An 18,743-nucleotide genomic window follows, 5' to 3' on the forward strand; every position below is an offset into this window, starting at 1 on the left:
AAAAAAAAAAAAAAAAAAAAAAAAAAAAAAAAAAAAAAGTAATGCTATTAATACTAACTAAATTTTCTGCTGCTGTGTACTATGGAAATATTCAATCTAATGTTTTAGATCAATACCTATAACAAGTACACTCAAGAAATAGTTGCACCTTTAACTTTTCTAGCTGTCAGTAAGTGTATGAGAATCTCTACACCATCTGTCTAGTTTTGCCTGTCCGTAGTTCTCACCATGAATTTGATCAAACTATATGAACAAGTACATCAATAACCAAAGTCAAACAAAAAAAACAAAAAAGCTTCAAAAACCTAAAAGTTCTCAATTATTTAAAGCATACAAGATACCTTGGTATTTAAACTATGAAGTTCTTGTTAAAGGAGTTGTTACTAAAGAAGATTTTTCAATACTACACCACTTTCAGTAGAAAAATAACAACTCTGGACCTGCTGTTTACCAGAATTGAAGAGATTAGATAATAGAAACCAAAAATGTATATATTCTCTTCCAAGTCAGATTTGGAAAGCATCTTCAATCTTTTTATTCCTCTGAGGGAAGCAGAGGAGTTTAGGGACCTGAGAATTGCAGCTGTAATCCACCATGCCAAAGAGCATCAATTTTGTTCCTAAGCAACCCTGCACAGTGCAGTAGTCGCTGTCCATAGCTGATAAGGATGCTCAGGGAATTGTTAACTGGCTGAAAGTGGGAGAGATTGAAGTTGCAAAAACTGGAAGTAAGGCCACAGTCACAGTAACATAACTCCTTTTTGGGGTTATAAAAGGAGGAAGATCGACAAAACAACAAAGACTTAAGGATCTCTCTCACACTTGTCCTCATACAGAAAACTTTTGATTCATCTGACTTAAATGAAGAGAATGAACAAGGATGCAGCAAACACTGTCAGACTGTGAGCAAGTATTAGACAAAGTTACATTATGTCCTTTACAACCTCACAGTCTGACTCTCAGCAAGAACGCCTGGATGGCCAAGCTTGTAAGTGATAATTTGAAAGACTGTTCCTTGTGTATCAGCCAAAATATTTTGACAATCTGCCAGTACAATAAAAAAGAACATACTTCTGGATACACATTTTGAAGAAAGTTGGGGTTTTGCCTCAAAATAATTTGTTTCAAGATAGTAACTACTAGAAGTAATGTAATGTAATCTCATAATATTAGATCAATACAAGTACCTCTATGAAGTTTCAGAGCTTTTTTTTTCTTTCAAGGCAAATTAAAACTGTAGTAGAATATACCTACTTTATTTTAATTTACCAAAGTACTCAGACTGTGTAAGTTGCTAGAAGTTTATACTTATTACAACACAGGAAGTTTTATCTGTCTAAGGAAATTGAGTCTTCAACACTCAAGCATTCAACTTTAGATACTTAGTAAAGATTTTAGGTCATTTTTAATGTTTATATTATGTTATTCTAGATTACATTTAATACATATATAGTAGTGTTCTTAGTACTGGCAGTTCTACCTTGCATATTAGTATTTGATATGAAGATTTACTGCAAAGCTGATAAAAGATGCTTAACTTAAGAAAATAATATTTTGCACAAAGAATCAGGGAAAATAAGGGAAATGTGATACAACGTTTCATTTGGAAACAGGGACTAAGGTAATAATCTACAACTACATCCTACATGCCTATAAAGCTCATATTACTCAAAAAAAAAAAAAAAGAAAAAAAAAAAGATAAAAGTATGTGCATGCAAACTACTCCTCAAACCTCCCAATTATATCTAAATAATACATGCATAAAAAAATCCAAATAAAGACAAAACATTTGTCAGCACATCAGAGTTGAGGATAATTTGCAGTAGTCTAAATTGAGACTTACAATTTACTTTTTCTTACCCACACGAGAATCTTAACATAAATGGATTATGAATGAGACCTACTGGAACCAATACGTTCTCAACTGGATGTTTTATTAAGAAAATGGACCCTCTTGCCTGACACAATTTTATAATTCTGTTCTTGATTGCTAAAAAACATGTTCATTATTTTAACAATATCTGCATGCCATAGCTCACATTTCTTACACCTCTTTTCACACTCAACTGTTGGTTTGAAAAAAGACAGAAAATAAGAATCAAAACATGCAGTACCCTCAGATACCTTATTCTTTCAGTTACATTATCTTTTTTTTTCTTTTTTCTTGAACTACTTATTTCTCTTTCTGAAGAATGATATATACACAGCAGTTTATTTTCTTCCATAGTGCTATGTGAATATGGGACATATTGTATTTTTCACCAGACACTTGTAAGACCTATTTGATTTGATAGGGGCAAGACATTCCCAAAGTCTCTTTAAATTACTTTTTTTTGTATAGCAGTTATTCTTTTGTACACAGTACCATGTTTCCTAAGGCAACTATCTATGTAGTTTCCTGGTTTAGTTGTTTTCAGGTGTTCTCTTGTGTTTCTAAGCACCTAAGCCTCTTCTGAAATTTTCTACGGAATACTTGTAGAGTACTTGTTGCACCCCAAGTACTCTATTTTATATTTTATCACAATTCCTGTTCTAGGATATTTATGCTCTGGTAATAATGCCAATTTCTTTCTGAACTTTGAAGAAAATGACTTTTTTCATCAAAACAAAGTCTACAGTTTTTAATTAACAGAAGGATTAAAAGGTATTAACTTAAGCATGGTAAGATCAAAGTCATATGCTTTAGACACAAAAAAAAAAACCCAACCCAACCATAAGGAATAATTATAGAATTCAGGACACCAATTGTGATAAAGATTGAAGTCCAAGCACAGTAAGCATTATTGTTCCAGGAAATGCAGCATAGAGTTATCATTTCAAAGTGCCTTTTTGCAAAGTTAAAAACATTTCTTCTACTGTCTGAGCAGGGCAGAAAAAAAAGACGCATTAAAAACTATGTTTTATACATAAAAATTATGCTCAAATCTATTGCCTGATAAATGATAGGAACAGAAATATACAGATTTTTTTCTATCATTCTTTCAGCTCTGTTGTCAGGCAGCTGACAAAACTTGATAAAGTTCTATGTAGACTTTATTTCTGATTTTCTTATTTACAGTCCTCTTTCGAAAAACTTATCTGATGAAATTCTACTCTCATCAGTTTACCAAGATGTAAACTATGCATATTAACATTGCTGCTAGCGGACCATAGAGGTGTTAAATTCAGGGAATAAAAGTAATCAATTAGACTTTATTTCAAATATTTGAGAAGTTAACTATCATCATGCAGCTGCAAGATGCTTCCAACTTATTTTGGGTGATCATCTTATTTCTGCAGTATTTATAAGCTTCTGCGTTCACAAAACACAGCTTCAGCTTCCAGACTGCTATCTATCTATCTATCTATCTATCTATCTATCTATCTATCTATTTATTTACGTGCAGGAGAACTATTTGTAATACTGTATTACTACATTTATATAGCGTTTATATAGCAAATATTTCTTCTTAGACAGGAACGTGATTATGCTAGTCAAGTACAGATTGCCACTCTGTTTGAACTTCTTGGGTTTGATTACTTAGGGCTTTTACTAAAACTCAATATTCAATGAGGATTAGGTGAATGATACGTCATAATTAATAGGTCAGGCGCTAGTCATAATTACTCTCTGAGTCGATTTGTTCTGCTGTCCTAAATCAGTGTATTTCCTTGCTACATCCTGGTTCCTACAGATCTCGTTGTTCTTGTCTCACAGTAACTGCAAGGAAAGAAAATTCTATCTATTTCCACCAAAGGACAAAATAAATAGATTCTGTGCAGAAACATCTTTTCATTAAGTATTAACTTCATGCTTTTTTTAAATGAAGCAAGGAAATTCATGATCAAGAGAAATGAGTGAAGTAAACTAACTGCTGTTTCTCTAAGAGATCTACAGTATATATATTTTTTAAACAGGAAAGCTCATCCATAGTGCAACTAAACAGGAAAATAATGATCCAGGTTCTCTATCAAGTCAGCAATAGCCAAATACAGTTTGAGCCATCTTCTGATTAAAGAACAAATAATTTTTTTCATTGTCATCTAAATGACCCTTCTTTTTTAGTATTTCTCTCTGGAGCCATTTCTGAATATCTAGTAATATGCTTTGAGAGTAATTACACTACACTTTGTTCCTCCTCAGTTACATAGTATTCTAATGATTCAGGCAATTTCACTGCTGTGAAGAGAAAATAGATTGAGATGTCAAACACATCTGCAAAATCCAAACTTCACTAGGTTGCATACAAGAATGTAAAAATATAAAAATGCTGTTTGAAATCAGGTTGAAAATATGAAACACACACACAAAAAAGAATTACTCAATATGTAAGAGATACAGAAATAATATTCCATTCTTGCCAGTCTTTACCTTTATTTTTTTACCTCTTTACCCTATCTCTAAACTCTTAATTAAACTATTCACAAAATAAGGATTTCTAATATTGTGCTCTCTTTTTAGATTTTATTTAACTCATACATATTTTTAATACGAGTTCTGATGAGACAGGTGTTTTCAAACCAACACACAGAGACCATTGGAAACTAAAGGCACTTGCAGAAAAGGAAAACCAGATAATGTTTGTGCCATTTGGGAAAAAAAAGAGGTGCTGTGGAAATTCTATGATGCTCATAAGAAAAAAAATCTATCAGGCGAAGGTCAGGGAAAAAAAACCCTCTTATGAGGAAAGTTCAGGTTGAATGAATGACAGTGATGATGAATGGAAGATTCTATCTAAAGGTGTAGGATGAATGAGGACTCTGGAACAAAGAAGCAGAATCAAACAAAACAGAGGAGTCTTAACATAAATGTTAAACTTGTCTGAAACTAGGGAGAAAAGGAGCCAAGCCAGCTGGCAAATTCTGAAGCAGGAAGACTGTAGAAAGTAGTATTTTGAAAGAACTGCAAAGAAAACTAACGGATGGAATATACCTCAGGGATGTGGTAAGAATGGAATAGGAGTGATGACAAGAGAATGAAACTTACAGAAAAACAAAATCCATCATCCTATTACCCTGTTCACTATTTGAAGCTTTCTATTGTCACATCCAGTCACCTGATTATAAAGTATTAGATACAAGTAATTTGATACATCTTAGATGGGATCTCTCATACACTACGGGCTATATTAACAAATAATGAAAATGAATGGGTGCTTTATTGTTTCTGGAAGACATACCTCTAGTTTACATAATGAAAGCAAATAAATGAATAGTCTTGTGTTTAAGCCTCTCTTAATAAAATATTATGCTCAACCACAAATGTATTATATGACCTGACAAAGCTACCCGATGTAAATTCTATAAATATAAAAGTTTAATATAGCAGTGAGATTGCTTTGGAACTAGTCGCAAAGGAGCACCGTGTTCCCTATTTAAAGTATAATATCTTTATAAAGTATTAAAATACACTACAGCTCTGTCTGATTTGGGAATAAACATCACCCGGACACCATCTAAACCTTACCAGCTATTTCAATCCTTTGTTGGCTACTGGCAGGGCAAAAGGAAAGTTATTATCATGTTATGAGGTGACAGCAAAAAATGACATAACTGTGTCACTATGGGTATAGATGTTCACAAGCCCCCATGTAAGTCTGTCAGACCCAATTCTATAAATCTAAGCTTGTTTTTCCTCTGCCATGTTGCACATTATCCCGTTTCTTGATCTTTTTGGCCTTAAATTCTGATGTCATTGTTATCTTAAATCTCCATGAAACTGCCTTATGATGTCTTTCAATTTTATTCTCTTGTCCTTGTTCTGTATTTTACTTTGATAGAATTAATACTGATAAAATACTAAACTTAAATTTGAAATCAGTTCAGTTTATAAAAGAATACATATAACCCTAATATGCAAAAAGTTTCTCCTTTCCTTCCTTCCTTCCTTCCTTCCTTCCTTCCTTCCTTCCTTCCTTCCTTCCTTCCTTCCTTCCTTCCTTCCTTCCTTCCTTCCTTCCTTCTTTCTTCCTTCCTTCCTTCCTTCCTTCCTTCCTTCCTTCCTTCCTTCCTTCCTTCCTTCCTTCCTTCCTTCCTTCCTTCCTTCCTTTCCCTTTTCTTTCTCTCTTCCTTTCTTTATAACTTCTCTCTATAACTTCTTTTGCTCTTTGCCCCTTCTATCTCTTAATCCTTTTTTTTACATCTTCCTTCTTTCTATCCTCCTTTTTTTCTCTCTTTTTTCTCTTCTTTCCATCTTCCCTTACTCTCCTCATCAACTTACTCTACATCTTTCTTTTTCTCTCTTACTTTCCTCTTTACCTATTTTAATTTCTTTCATGTAACAACTCTATGTACAAGTATGCACTACTTGACTGGAGCAGTCAAGAACAGTTAGTAGTGGGGATGTCCTTGGAGGTTAAATTGTAGTGATATTTGAAGACACTGGCACTTTGCAGAGAAAAATGTAATCTATGTTTTTAAAAGATAGTTTAATTACTTGGCAATCATGCAGAACTGAGAAATATAGCTCTGCTTCCATGATAATAACTCCCCAAATTGCAAAGGTCGCTTATTCAGTACCCTTGCTCTATGGCAAAATAGGAGGATGACACCAAGACTCAAAAACTAAACTTCGTATTAGCCTATTATTTGGTATTAACAGTCATGTATATTGTTGTAGTTTTTCACAAAACCTATTGTGTATTATTGTCATTAAAAAAAATAAAAGACTTAATCTCGTTTTGTTCCTAAAAGAAAAAAAAGTTCATATAGAGCCATTTACATAGCCCTATATGGCAGCTAAAACTAAAATTAAAAATGAATGGGAGTTCTATATTAGTAAGAGGGTGAGAGGACCTTGCACAGAAGCAAAGGTAGCAGCACTAATTACAATCAGCTTTCACTGACCCTTACTGCTTTTTCTTGTATTTTCCCTCTCCTTTTGTGTAATTATTCCATCAACTGAAAAGAGTTCAAAGCTTTTATTATGTTAATTCTATTTAAATTATTCATACACATTTAACATTTAAAGATAATCTTTATATGGTTATCATGATATTAGCAAAAGAACATCATCCAGCTTACGCACTGATTAACGATTTCCCAGAAATCTGTGACGTCTGTCATACCTGAACTTCAGAGAGTGAAACCTTGGATCCCTTTGCAACCCGCTCAGAACTTTCTCTGTGAAAACGACCTCCAAAAGTGAGTCAAGCATGTCTGTACTCTTTTTAACCCTTTTAATTCCCATTAGGATGCAAATATTGCGTGGCTGCATACTTGAAAACAGCTTCTTAGGTATTATTCAGAGTTTTGGCAAACAGATCTCATCAGTAGCCAGTATAACATCTCAAAACCTGGAGTTTTCCATTATTTCATGAAAGAAATGCAGAAATCGTATCAAAACCTAATAAATATCATACACATGTAATAATCAGTTATGAACTGGTCACATTATTTAGGACAAAATTCTGTTCAGTACCACGGACAAGTACAGTCAAAACAGTGTCCAAAATAGTGAGTACAACTTACTTAAAAAACATGCTTCATTAAAATGTATGTATGTACTGATAAGCTTTTGCTCTTCTATAATAGAATTCTATGTCCTGAATATTGCTAAATTCTCACAACCTAACTTGTTAAAATCATCAAATGTTAAAATGATGTGGCAAAAAGAATGAGCATCAGAAAGCACAGGACTTTGGAACTGGTTCCTTGTGTTAGCTTGTCCTGTCAGTTTGTCACTAACAGAAGAAAGCAAAAACCAAAAAAATCCAGCAACCTAAAAAGCAGACTAAAATCCCCAAAGCTCTTGTCATTCCTTTTTAGCATAACTTGCACTTACAAGTGGTATGAAATATTTACAATGCACTATATTTATCTTCATTTGTTATATCATGCTGAAGATAAAAGCCCAGTGTAAAAAGTGGTGGCATTACACAGTCCCTTTATCTTTTCCAATATTTTATATGTCCATTTCCCAAGTAAATTAAATTGCACATAATAAATCAACTTTTTCATAATAGTTTGAGTGTACTTTCATTTTGTTAAATTAAAAAATTATACATATTTCATAAATCTCAACAGTCCCAAAAGATATGGTGAAGTGTTTGATTAATAAAATGAAGGGCTTTCCCTATATGAGAGTAAAAAGTTTGACTTTTAACAACTGTAGTTATTAAATAACTAAAAAAAATTATACAGAATCAACAATTTTCAGTTTCATAGTTCATATTTTACATCTCAAAATAAGCTTCTTAAATTAGTCAGCCTTCTAAATCCCTGTTAGAAATACAGACAAACACATTTTACAACCTGGTACACCGAATTAGCTGCTACAACATGACCTGGTATCAGAAAGAAAGTTTAAAAAATAATACTGCAACACATCGTTTCAGTAATCTCAGTTGGGGTCTGTCTAATTCCAACAGCAGCACCTTTACATTCCTAATGTTCTTCAAGAATGCAAACTGTCATTAGAATTATGTTTCAAGACATGAGGTTGGTCTGTCGAATAGATGTCTCACATTTCCTCAGATCACTTTCCAGAATCTGTCACAGGTCAGTGTAGCAAGATGCACCATTTACTTGAGTCCAAGTTATAGTTACACAGAAATCAAAGGAAATCTATCCAGACTCTCAAGTAACACAAGAACCATATTTGTGAAAACCAAGCTATCTATACTTGCTTTATTTTCATAAAAGTGAATGACTTTGTAAAATCCAACTTCATACCCAGTCTACATCAACACATCACTTCAAACAAAATGGCAGACCTCCTTTTATGCATGATCTCCTTAAAATATTGCACCTGGGTTGTCCTTATCGATACTTTGGCAACACTGTAACAAGTACTGCCAACAAACATATTGCACTATTAAAAAGCCACTGATAACTCACAGATCTTCATAAAATATTCACATTTCAAAAGCCAAACCGAAATAAAATGTTAGAGCAAATGGCAAAGACACCAATCAGTTTTCTTAATTTATCTATAGCTTTGGGGTTTGGGTTACTTTAACGTTCAGCAACGTTTTTAACTCAACTCCATATGTGAAACTCTTAGAAAGCAGTGCTGAACTGTATTCATGGAGTTGTGTAGCAAAAAAACTACCCTCTCATTTTTACTATATGTATAGTATATATATATATATATATATATATATATATATATATATATATATATATATAAATAAAAAAAAAAAAAAAAATCTTGCATTTTTCCTTCTTGCCAACCCACTTGTTGGAATGTTGGCTGTAACCAAACGCCAGCTGCACTTACCCCAGTGTTGTCATGGTGACAATGGTGTACCAGAAGGCTGCGGGGATGCTGGTGAACTTGCTGGCTGATGAACCTTTCTCTGCATAGTACATGACTGTGGCAAAGATGATGATGGCCATGGTAAGTGAGAAGAGAAGGAAGCCTAATTCCGAGGCGCAGCTTTTGAGGGTGTAGCCCAGGATGCGCAGCCCCTGCGAGTGGCGGGAGAACTTAAAGATCCTGAAGACACGAAAGACTCTTAGTGTCACAAAAGCCCCACTGACATCCTCATTATCTGTCATCACCAGGCCAATGTAATATGGCATGATGGCTACCACATCAATGATACTCATGACACTGCGCACAAATTTGTAGCGACTTGGAGCTGCCAGCAGGCGTAGGAGATATTCAACTGTGAAGATCATGACACAAGCAGTATCCAGACAGAAGAAAGCCACAGCATAGCGCTCTCCACAGGGCAGCTCCTTGATGCGACCCGGGCTCACCCCACAGGGCACTGTCTCCACCACATTGGCAATAACAGAGACAGCAATAAAGAAACCAGTGACATAGTAGAAGACTAGAGCCAGTGTACTGGTGTGTGGGTTTTCAAAGGCCCGCCACATCCTCTGCCTAGCTGTCATCGAGGGCAGGGAGCTCTCAGCTGCGTGATCCTGGTCAGCATCATCCTGCAGGCGCTCAGCATTCTCACGACGGCGATCCTTGTACTCCTCATAACAGCAGTCACCAATGATCTCCGGGATGATGCCAAAAAAGGCCAGCTCCTCATCGTAAGCAGAGATGCACTCCTGGCGAGGGTAATGGAGCTTCCCAGTACGGTAGAAGTTGAGAATGTGGCGGAAAATGTCAGGGTCCCGATCGAAAAAGTACTGCTGTGTCTCAGGGTGGTAAAAGAAGTCCCGCTCCGAACTGCCGAGCAGGGTGTCAGGGTAGCGCTCCAAAGTGTCCAGCCATGTCTGGAACTGGATGCCACTCACATTCAGCACAATCAGAGAGTCTTGGCTTCGCTTCCTCTCCTGCCGTGGAGCAGCTGGCATGGGACCTGTGGCCACTGGCATCCATCCTATGGCTGCTGCCCTGGCAAAGGGTAACCAAGCTGCTACGCCCGCTGCCATGATCCCAAACAGTGACTACAGCTGAGAGAGTGAATCTACAGACAGTTCTTGACAAGCCACTAAAAAGGAAAAGAAAAATACAAAAGTTCACACATTTTCAAGGCTCCCAAATTTTCAAACATTGCTGTGATTTTCAGAATAATTAACCAGGCTGTTTAATTCCTCCCTCTTCCTCTTTTTTTTTTTTTTTTTTTTTTTTGGCCCCACAATATCCTTTCCAGGAGCTGGTTAAACAGTTAGGACAATAAATCGGGGCACTTGGAAGATCAACGTTTTCATGGCTTCTACAACTGCCTAGCAGCCAAGTCGTTTGGATACAAGGTCCTCGCGATGCTCCTAGATGGAAGCTGTGATCCACAAAGCGCTACCCACGGGAGCCGGTTGGCAGCCCTGGTGCAGCGGTGCAGCCACCTGGAAGTAGATGTTCTCCACGCGCGATGCAGCCTGTCCCCCCGCCCCTTCTCCGCGCCGCTCCCCGCCCGCTGTCGGCGCGGGGCCGCGGCCACCAGCGGAGCCGTCGCCGGGAGAGCTGCGGCGGGTCCGCTCGCCGTGCCGGGGCGGAGGGGTTGGGCCGGGCGGGCCGCTGCGGAGCAGCAGGGGACGAATCCTCTCGCTGTCCTTGATCGCCGCCCCGGGGACTCCTCTTCACCCGGGCTCGGGGCCGGGGCAGCCGGCGGGGCAGAGGGAGGAGCTCCAGGCGGCAACATTAAACTTTAAGGCAAGTTTTTTTTCTATAGGAAATGCATCAAAGGACAGAGGGGCGCCAGAAGGGGCGAGGTAGCGCGCCCCAGGGCAGGGAGCGGTCTGGGGATTCCGCATGTAGTGGGGCGAGGGGCAGGGAAGGTGCTGATGCGAAGCGGGGCGGCGGTGGCGATGGCGAGGAAAGGGCGGGGTGCGAGGGGCACCTCGGCAGCGGCCAAAAGGGCGGCGGAGGGCGAAACCGGGGCGGGAGCGGGGCAGGAGAGCGGCGGCGTGGGGCCCCGGTGCGGCAGGTCGCGGCTCGGCGGCCGGATCGTACCCCCCGCGCCCCCCCCTCCTGCTTCTCGCCCCTTCCCCTCGGTTCTGCTCTCGCATCCCTCTTGCCGTGCTCAGTCTGCGGCACCTACCTGGGAAAGTCTGACGAGAGCGCTCAGTTGCATAGAGACTTTTGGAAATGCGGGCTCTGCCGCTAGATCTCCGCGCCCCGCCGGGAACGGCGGGGAAGTAGTTGCTCCTAAGAAAGCTTGATCGCATCCAAAGGGACATCGATAATAAGGCTTTCCCTTTCCCCCACCCCCACCCCCCTCCGCCACCGCCGCCGAGCGCCAAGCAACAAGTTCAAGGGGTGGGTGGGGGGAAAACCAACGTAATCGCGCCTGGCAGCTCGGAGGAGCACGTCGTTCCCGGGGCGCGGATCCTGCGGCGCGGGGCTGCCGAGAGGCGCGGCCGCTGCCCCTGCCCCTACCGCGGGGCTGCGGGTGGTGGCGGAGAGGCCCTGGCGCGGCCGGGGCGGAGGGGTTCCCGCAGCCACGCCGCGTTGCCGCCGCCCGCGGGCGAGGGGCGCGGGGACGGGCGGTGTCGGAGCGGGGCGCGGGGGGCGCGGCGCGGGCATCCCTCCGCGGGCGGAACAAAGGGGCCGGGGCCGCTGCGCCGGCGGCGAGGAGCGCCCGTGTGCTCTATGTGTGTGTGTGTGTGTGTGTGTGTGTGCGTTCGCGTGTGTGCGCGCGTGTCTCTGCGGGGGCCGCGATCGCGCGGTCCGAGCCCTCCGCCGGCAGTGCCGCGCAGAGCCGCCAGAGTTGGCGGTGCTTCAGGCAGGGATCGGTGCTTCGAGGAGGGCGGCTTAAGAGATAGCTTAGGTGAGGTATCCGGGGGATTCCTGGGCAGCGCTAGCTCCTTTCAAGGGGAGGGGAACGATTCACTGAAAAGTAGAGAGAAAGGGGGGGTGAAATGCCAGGGAGCGGAGTGCGGCGGTGTTCCTCACGAGCCGCCCCGAGCCGCTCTGGAGTTCTGGCCGCAATATCCAAATAGCTCTTACCCGCTTTGGGAAAGGCGAGAGCTGGGACGGGGATGGGAGCCCTTTCCTCCTCCTCTCCTTTCCACTCCCGTGCAAAGCCGCCCCCTTTTTCCCGTCGCTAGATGGCGTGTGGATGACGGGAAGTGAGCGCTCCGTCGGGGCCGCGCTGCGGGGCCGGGATGGCAGCAGCCGCCGGCAGCGTCACGTCTGCGGGTAGAACGGGCTGTGCGTGCCGCTCTGACGGCCACGGAGAATAAAAGGAACTCTCGTGATGTCTTTCATAAAATCCTGAAAACAGTGTCGTCTTTATTGAGCTCGAATCAAGATAGCATTCCTAGCATTCCTCCTTGCGCTGGTTTAATAGCGTAGAAGTAATAGGGCATGCAAAGGAAGCATGGAGTAAACGGGTGTCTTTAAGCTTGAAGCTCTTCTGCTCATCCTTCCCACTCAGATAACCCAGCTTAGTCATATGTGAAAGAAATTTGAAACAAGACACATAAACAGGAGAGAAAAAAAAAATCTTGAGAAAAAAAACAAAAAACAAAAAAACACAACAAACAAATGACAAAGATAGATAAACTGAAAGCTGTTATCTCTTTTCAATGTTTTAATAAAATATGCTTAACACCGATACATGTTAGCTTCTCTGTAAGTTCCTGTGACAAAGGTGAACACAGTCACTGCCAAATCTGATGGTAATCTGTAACAGTAAGCTGTTCCCCTTCAGAAATCCTCGAAGATATGGGGATAAAGGGTTTCAAAGTATTGGGTGTGATTCCTAATATAGGAAAGCTTGTAATGATCAATCACATTTATCAAATCACATGATATGGAATGACACATAAAGGATACTTTCTGCATTTTTACTGATTATTTTCTTCCTAAGTCAAATGTTTAGTACATTGTATCCTAGAAGCTAATCTATTAATTTGAAATTAGTCAATCAACATGTTGGTATGGAGCTTTCACTGATGTGAATATTCTTATTCCAGATGTACGATCAGTGCTTTTGAATCATAGAATCATAGAATGGCCTTGGTTGAGAAGGACCACAATGATCATCCAGTTTCAACCCCCCTGCTGCGTGCAGGATCACCAACCACCAGACCAGGCTGCCCAGAGCCACCTCCAGCTTGGCCTTGAATGCCTCCAGGGGTGGGGCATCCACAACCTCCTTGGGCAACCTGTTCCAGTGTGTTGATTTGTTGATGCAAAAAGAAAATGGTAATTAATAAAGTACAAGTTACAATCTTGTCAGCTCAGCACTGAGACTTTCTTTTCTGCAAATAATCAAAAGAGGGTTTTGATCAGCTGTAGATTCATTTGTAGTCAATGGTTGCTCTTATTTTTAACCTTTCCAGCTTTGCAAGAAACAGTTACTCCTTTCAGCTGCTCTTTCTATGTGTTTTTTACAGAATATGACTTTTCACTTGCAACAGAAGTGTTTTCACCCCTGCAGAGATGAGAATGGATTTTGTTAAAGAATCACTTTGATTATTTTAATCTTAATGATGCTTCAAATACTTAACACATGTTATCAGGAAAAATGAAAAAATACGAACAATAACAAAAAAATAAAAATCACTTGGACAAACGAGTATCAAGTGGTGTTCTAACACTGTGCTGGTTTTAAGCCAGAGCTTTGAAACCAGTCCAAGTTGAAAGTATTTTCCGACATCACTGACTATTTGGAATGTGATTACCTCACCTCAAATTTTTGTATACAGTGTGTGTGTGTCAGAGAAGCCTCTCACAGAAACAGAATCGTGAAAAGAAAAGCCAAAGACTGTGTAGCTAAGCATACTCTATTGCCTCCTTATTCTAACAAAAAGCCCCTTAAATTCCTGCTGAGAAGTACTAACCAGGAAGCTCAAACTTTTGTTGAGTTTTGTGCTTTGAATCTGTTTGGCTGCAGTATTCCTATTTTTGTGTACTAGAGAAGGACAATTTCTGGTACATGAAGCGTACCTAAATAATCAGTTCTTCTGAAGTAAAAATCCTTCCTGTGACATCAAAATTAGCTTCAAGGAGATTGGTGTGGTGTGGCAGGGAGGATTATGACTTCAAGTAGGAATTAAATAGCAGGGACCCAAATGAGACAAAAATCCTATTTCAAGCAAAGAAAATAAATCTCAGTAATTGTAGGAAAAGAAGAAAATGGTGCTGAAGGGAACGTAACAATGGCCTCTAATATGAGCTGCTTCTTAATTCTTTCCAGAGTCATGAAGCATAAAGAACTCTCTAAGGATTAAAGAAGATAATAGCTAGAATGCATAAGTTTATATTAACACATTTAATTTTTTTCTTTAATGTTTTTAGGAGCATTTAGAAAATTTAAAACTAAGAATTTTCTTTATAGCCAGAATCATATACATCTCGGCATAGTTCTTTTAGCATTAAGCTAGTGGTCCTTCCTTTTGAGGAAAGAACAGTACAGCTATTTAATGCCTCTCTGTAAGTCTTAACCTCAAGGTTCAGCTATACCTTTGGCTTTTTTTTTTCCTTCCTCTTTAGTCTAGAAGATAATTTCACAATTCCTACATTCATATACTAAGATTTTTGCATACTCAATACTGAATCCATGACATCATGCACAGCTAACTGGGTTCTTAGTACATGGTGTTCTTCTGGATGGGTAAAGATAGCTTCCATGAAAGATTACATCTGCTGTTTGGTCGAAGAGCGCAAAATATTTTTTTTTACTTACAGCAATCAAAATTACTTACTAATCTTCAAAATACAGAGATTTCTTCCAAGATCCACTCTAGTTATGATTAAAAGAAAATTCTACTGATCTGCTTTATCTACTTCATGTATTACTGCTTTGTGGGTCTGAGTGCTTCTCATTCTGAACAATTTATTTGTTGGAGTTTTTTTTGGTCAGTTGGCTGGATGTTTTTTGAATAATACAAGCAAAAAAAAGCGCTTTAGTCAGACATGCAATTAATGCAAGTATATGTATTCATAGGTCACAATTTCCTCCTCTTCATAGATTTGTCATGTCTTAATCTGTTTTTTGTATTGTCGGTCTGACAGAATCATAGAGTCACAGAATCATAGAATATCCCGAGCTGGTAGGGATCCACAGGGATCACTGAATCCAACTCCTGGCTCCACACAGCACCACCAAAATTCTAACCTTATGCCTGTGAGCACTGTCAAAAGCTTCTTGAACTCTGACAGCTTGGGACCGTGACCCCGTGATCACTGCCCCAGGCAGCCCGTTCCAGTGCCTGACCACCGTCTGATAAAGAACTTTTCCTAACCCCCAGCTGCCCTCCCCTGGCACAGCTCCATGCTGTTCCCTTGGGCCTTGTTGTCACACAGAGCAGAGCTCAGTGCCCTTCCGCTCCCTGTGAGGAGCTGCAGCCTCCATCAGGCCTTCTCTCAGCTCCTCTGCTCTGTGCTGAGCAAACCAAGGGACCTCAGCCACTCCTCGAATGTCTTGCCTTCTAGACCACTCACATCTTCATAGCCCTATTTTAGACAGTTTCATGTCCTTTTTATATTGCGGTGCCTAAAATGGCACATGGTGTTCGAGATGAGGCTGCACAGAGCAGAGAAGTGCAGTGGCAATTGCCCAGTGGCAGTGCTGGGCTTGTTGCACCCCATGGCATGGTTGGCCCTTTGGGCTGCCAGGGCACACCAGCGGTTCATGTCAAAATTATCATCAACTAGAGCCTGCAGACTTCTTTCTATGGGGCTGCTCTGCATCCCCTCATCCCCTGGTCTGTACATATATCCAGGGCTGCCCTGTCCCAAGTGCAGAATCCAGCACTTGCTCTTGTTTTGTTTCATACAGTTGGTGATTGCCCAGCCTGTGATTGCCAACCCAAGAATAAACAGGAGGTTTTTGATATGAGCACAATTTTTCAAAGACAAAGAGCTATTTTTCTGGAAGTGCTAAAATAGGCTCAGGTCACTCTGCAGTGCATGTGCTTGTTGTCCTTCTTTCTGTGTGGACGAATTGGTGGCTCTGAACCTTAAATTTAACTCCTACTGGTAAAGATTAAGACATATTGTGGGGGAAACCCAGGAAATGCACCAGTTCATTTAAATCCCAAAGTCAACCTGAGATTATAGCAGCATAAAGAAAAAAAAAAAAAAAAAAAAAAAAAAAGAAAAATCCCCTATTTCCCCAGAAAATATTTTTAGTGAATTTATTACAGACGTAGTGGATGGAAGAGAAAAGCAGAGCTATCAGCTCTGTGGTTTATCTTTTGCTTAAAATGTGTTCACACCTTTATAAGGTGTGAATACTTGGAATAATCTCAAGAGCTCACAAATTTCCAAAGAGGCTGATTTGATTACAAAGATCTTTACTTTATTGTCTGTAAACCAAAAATGTTTTTCTTGTTGTAGACAGTATAATGGAAAAGATTAATTCCATTAAAGAATGTATTAGTCATATGAAGCACTGGGAGTTGCTCTTGAAATTAGTGATGTTCTATCCACTGACAGTGTCATTATTAGTGACATGGTAAATAAAAACTTTTAAACTTTACTTTAGATAAATATATATCTTTTATTTTAAATTTACATTTTGGTTCACATAGTGTCTTGAGATAAATACTTGTTTCATCTCTTTAATGAGGCATAATTTCAACCAATTTAGCCTTAGGCACATGTGATACCTAATTAAGTGCCCACTCATCCTAACTTCCTGCATCTGATGGTAAGAAAAACAACTCCAGAGAGCAATCCATTCTACTTACAGTCTGAGTGTATATAGGAAGGTATCCATCAACTATAAAAAGTAGACTGGGATGACTATGGTCCTTCACCTTACTAACACCTGTAAGTAAGGGAGTTTAAGCTAGGATGAAACTGACAGACTGATCACAAGTCTGCTGACTCAATGAAAATATGACTGCAGGCTTCAAGTGCCAAATGAATTAATGCAAAAAACTAATTAACTAGTTAAGTTCATACTTGTGGTGGCTCTGAAACACATTGGGAAGTCTTTTGAAAAGAATGTTTCTTGTCTGTTTTTTTTGGTTTTTTTTTTTTTTTTTTTTTTTTTCAGTGTCCCTGGAGTCCTGTATCTAATCACATGCAGAATCTCTAGCATCATCAAATGTCATTTAGTCCCCAAGTACCAAGTAATCCAAAGCAAACCCAACAAACAAACAAACAAAAAAACCCAAACATAACAGAATGTATAGAATGATTTAGAAACATTGTGTTCTCATATGAAACAAGAGGTTCTAATGAAATATTTAGTTCTTGCCAGTCTATGCATTAGTGCATGTCTTTGTTCTCCTTTGAGTAGCTGACCCTTTAAAGATGCAGAATTTGGCCCTTCCCTTGGCCTTGTTTCTGTGCTCAGATTCTGTGAAATAGAAGTCTCATCATTTGCTTGAGCCATTTGGTAACATATACGTCAGACGTGATTTAAGTTCAAAGCTGTCTCTCAAAGACTGATGTGTACGAAGAGCAGATTGCAGCAGAGAGGAAATATCTGCAGCAGTCATAGAGTATGATTCAGTCATGACCATTCCTTCATTTGTTCCCTCTTTATTCAGAGGACAGTTTGACTAAGGATCAAATTGATTTGAAGAATAAATACAACTTAGGAGTTTTGTTTAGGCCTTGAACCCTACTATAGACATTAAATTGAAATTATTAAGATCTTTATCCTTACAGCACTGAAAAAGGTAAGTGAAATGGGAATTTCTGTTTCAGCATGAAATGAATTTGTTTGAAAGCATGTTTATCAAAGACAGCTGCAAAATTGCTAAACGAGAACTGATCCACAGGGAGTAGTACAGAAAGGGACATGGGCAGTCTGTGGCCAGTGTTACCATAGAGAATGACACAGACTCCACTTGTGTGGTTACAGAGTCTCAGAGGACACCATAAATTATCTTGGAAAGCCTGAGCCTTTCCAGTTTCAGATTAGGTCATTTTTCTCCTTTAAAATTGTACGTAAACTAAATAAAACAAAATAAAGTTAATTTATATTTCAGTAGGTCACAAATTCAAAGAACTTGAAGAAGTCCACAGAAAAAAAAAAAATCTGTTCTTCTCTTTAAGCTTCCTTTCTCCAGGCTGTCTATACCCCTACTAACATTAACTATCTGCTTATACCTGCAAAAAGTCACCTGCTCCATGGAAGTACTAAATCATTACTACATTGGAATGATACCTGATAGAACAGATACATAATGTTAGCTGAAGAAAATATGAAAAGGTTGGTGTCCTTTATGCTTATTGCTGCTTTAATTAATATTCTCAATATTGCTAAAGATTTTGAAATTGTGGTATATCTATGCAAAATGTAGATAAGCAAATTCAATTTGGTACAACTAATGCGTTTCTCACCTAAGTCTTTTTTCTTACTTGACTCTTTACAATGGATTTTGGCAATTCTTGAAGAGCTATATATAAATAAAATTATGATGTTCTTTAAATATATACATATGCATATATTTTTG

General features: G+C 39.5%; 1 protein-coding gene across 1 annotated transcript in view; it reads right to left on the reverse strand.

Annotated features, from left to right (window-relative positions):
- KCND2 (potassium voltage-gated channel subfamily D member 2) overlaps positions 1 to 10,313 on the reverse strand; it is a 261,512-nt gene extending 251,199 nt beyond the window's left edge. The window contains exon 1 of the mRNA XM_042872738.1: positions 9,199 to 10,313. Coding sequence (XP_042728672.1) covers positions 9,199 to 10,313 — 1,115 coding nt within the window. The remainder of the gene's footprint in view (positions 1 to 9,198) is intronic.
- Positions 10,314 to 18,743: the final 8,430 nt, after the last annotated feature.

Source organism: Lagopus leucura, unplaced genomic scaffold (assembly GCF_019238085.1).
Source record: "Lagopus leucura isolate 7727_CA_CO unplaced genomic scaffold, USGS_WTPT01 Super-Scaffold_100008, whole genome shotgun sequence".
NCBI lineage: Eukaryota > Metazoa > Chordata > Aves > Galliformes > Phasianidae > Lagopus > Lagopus leucura.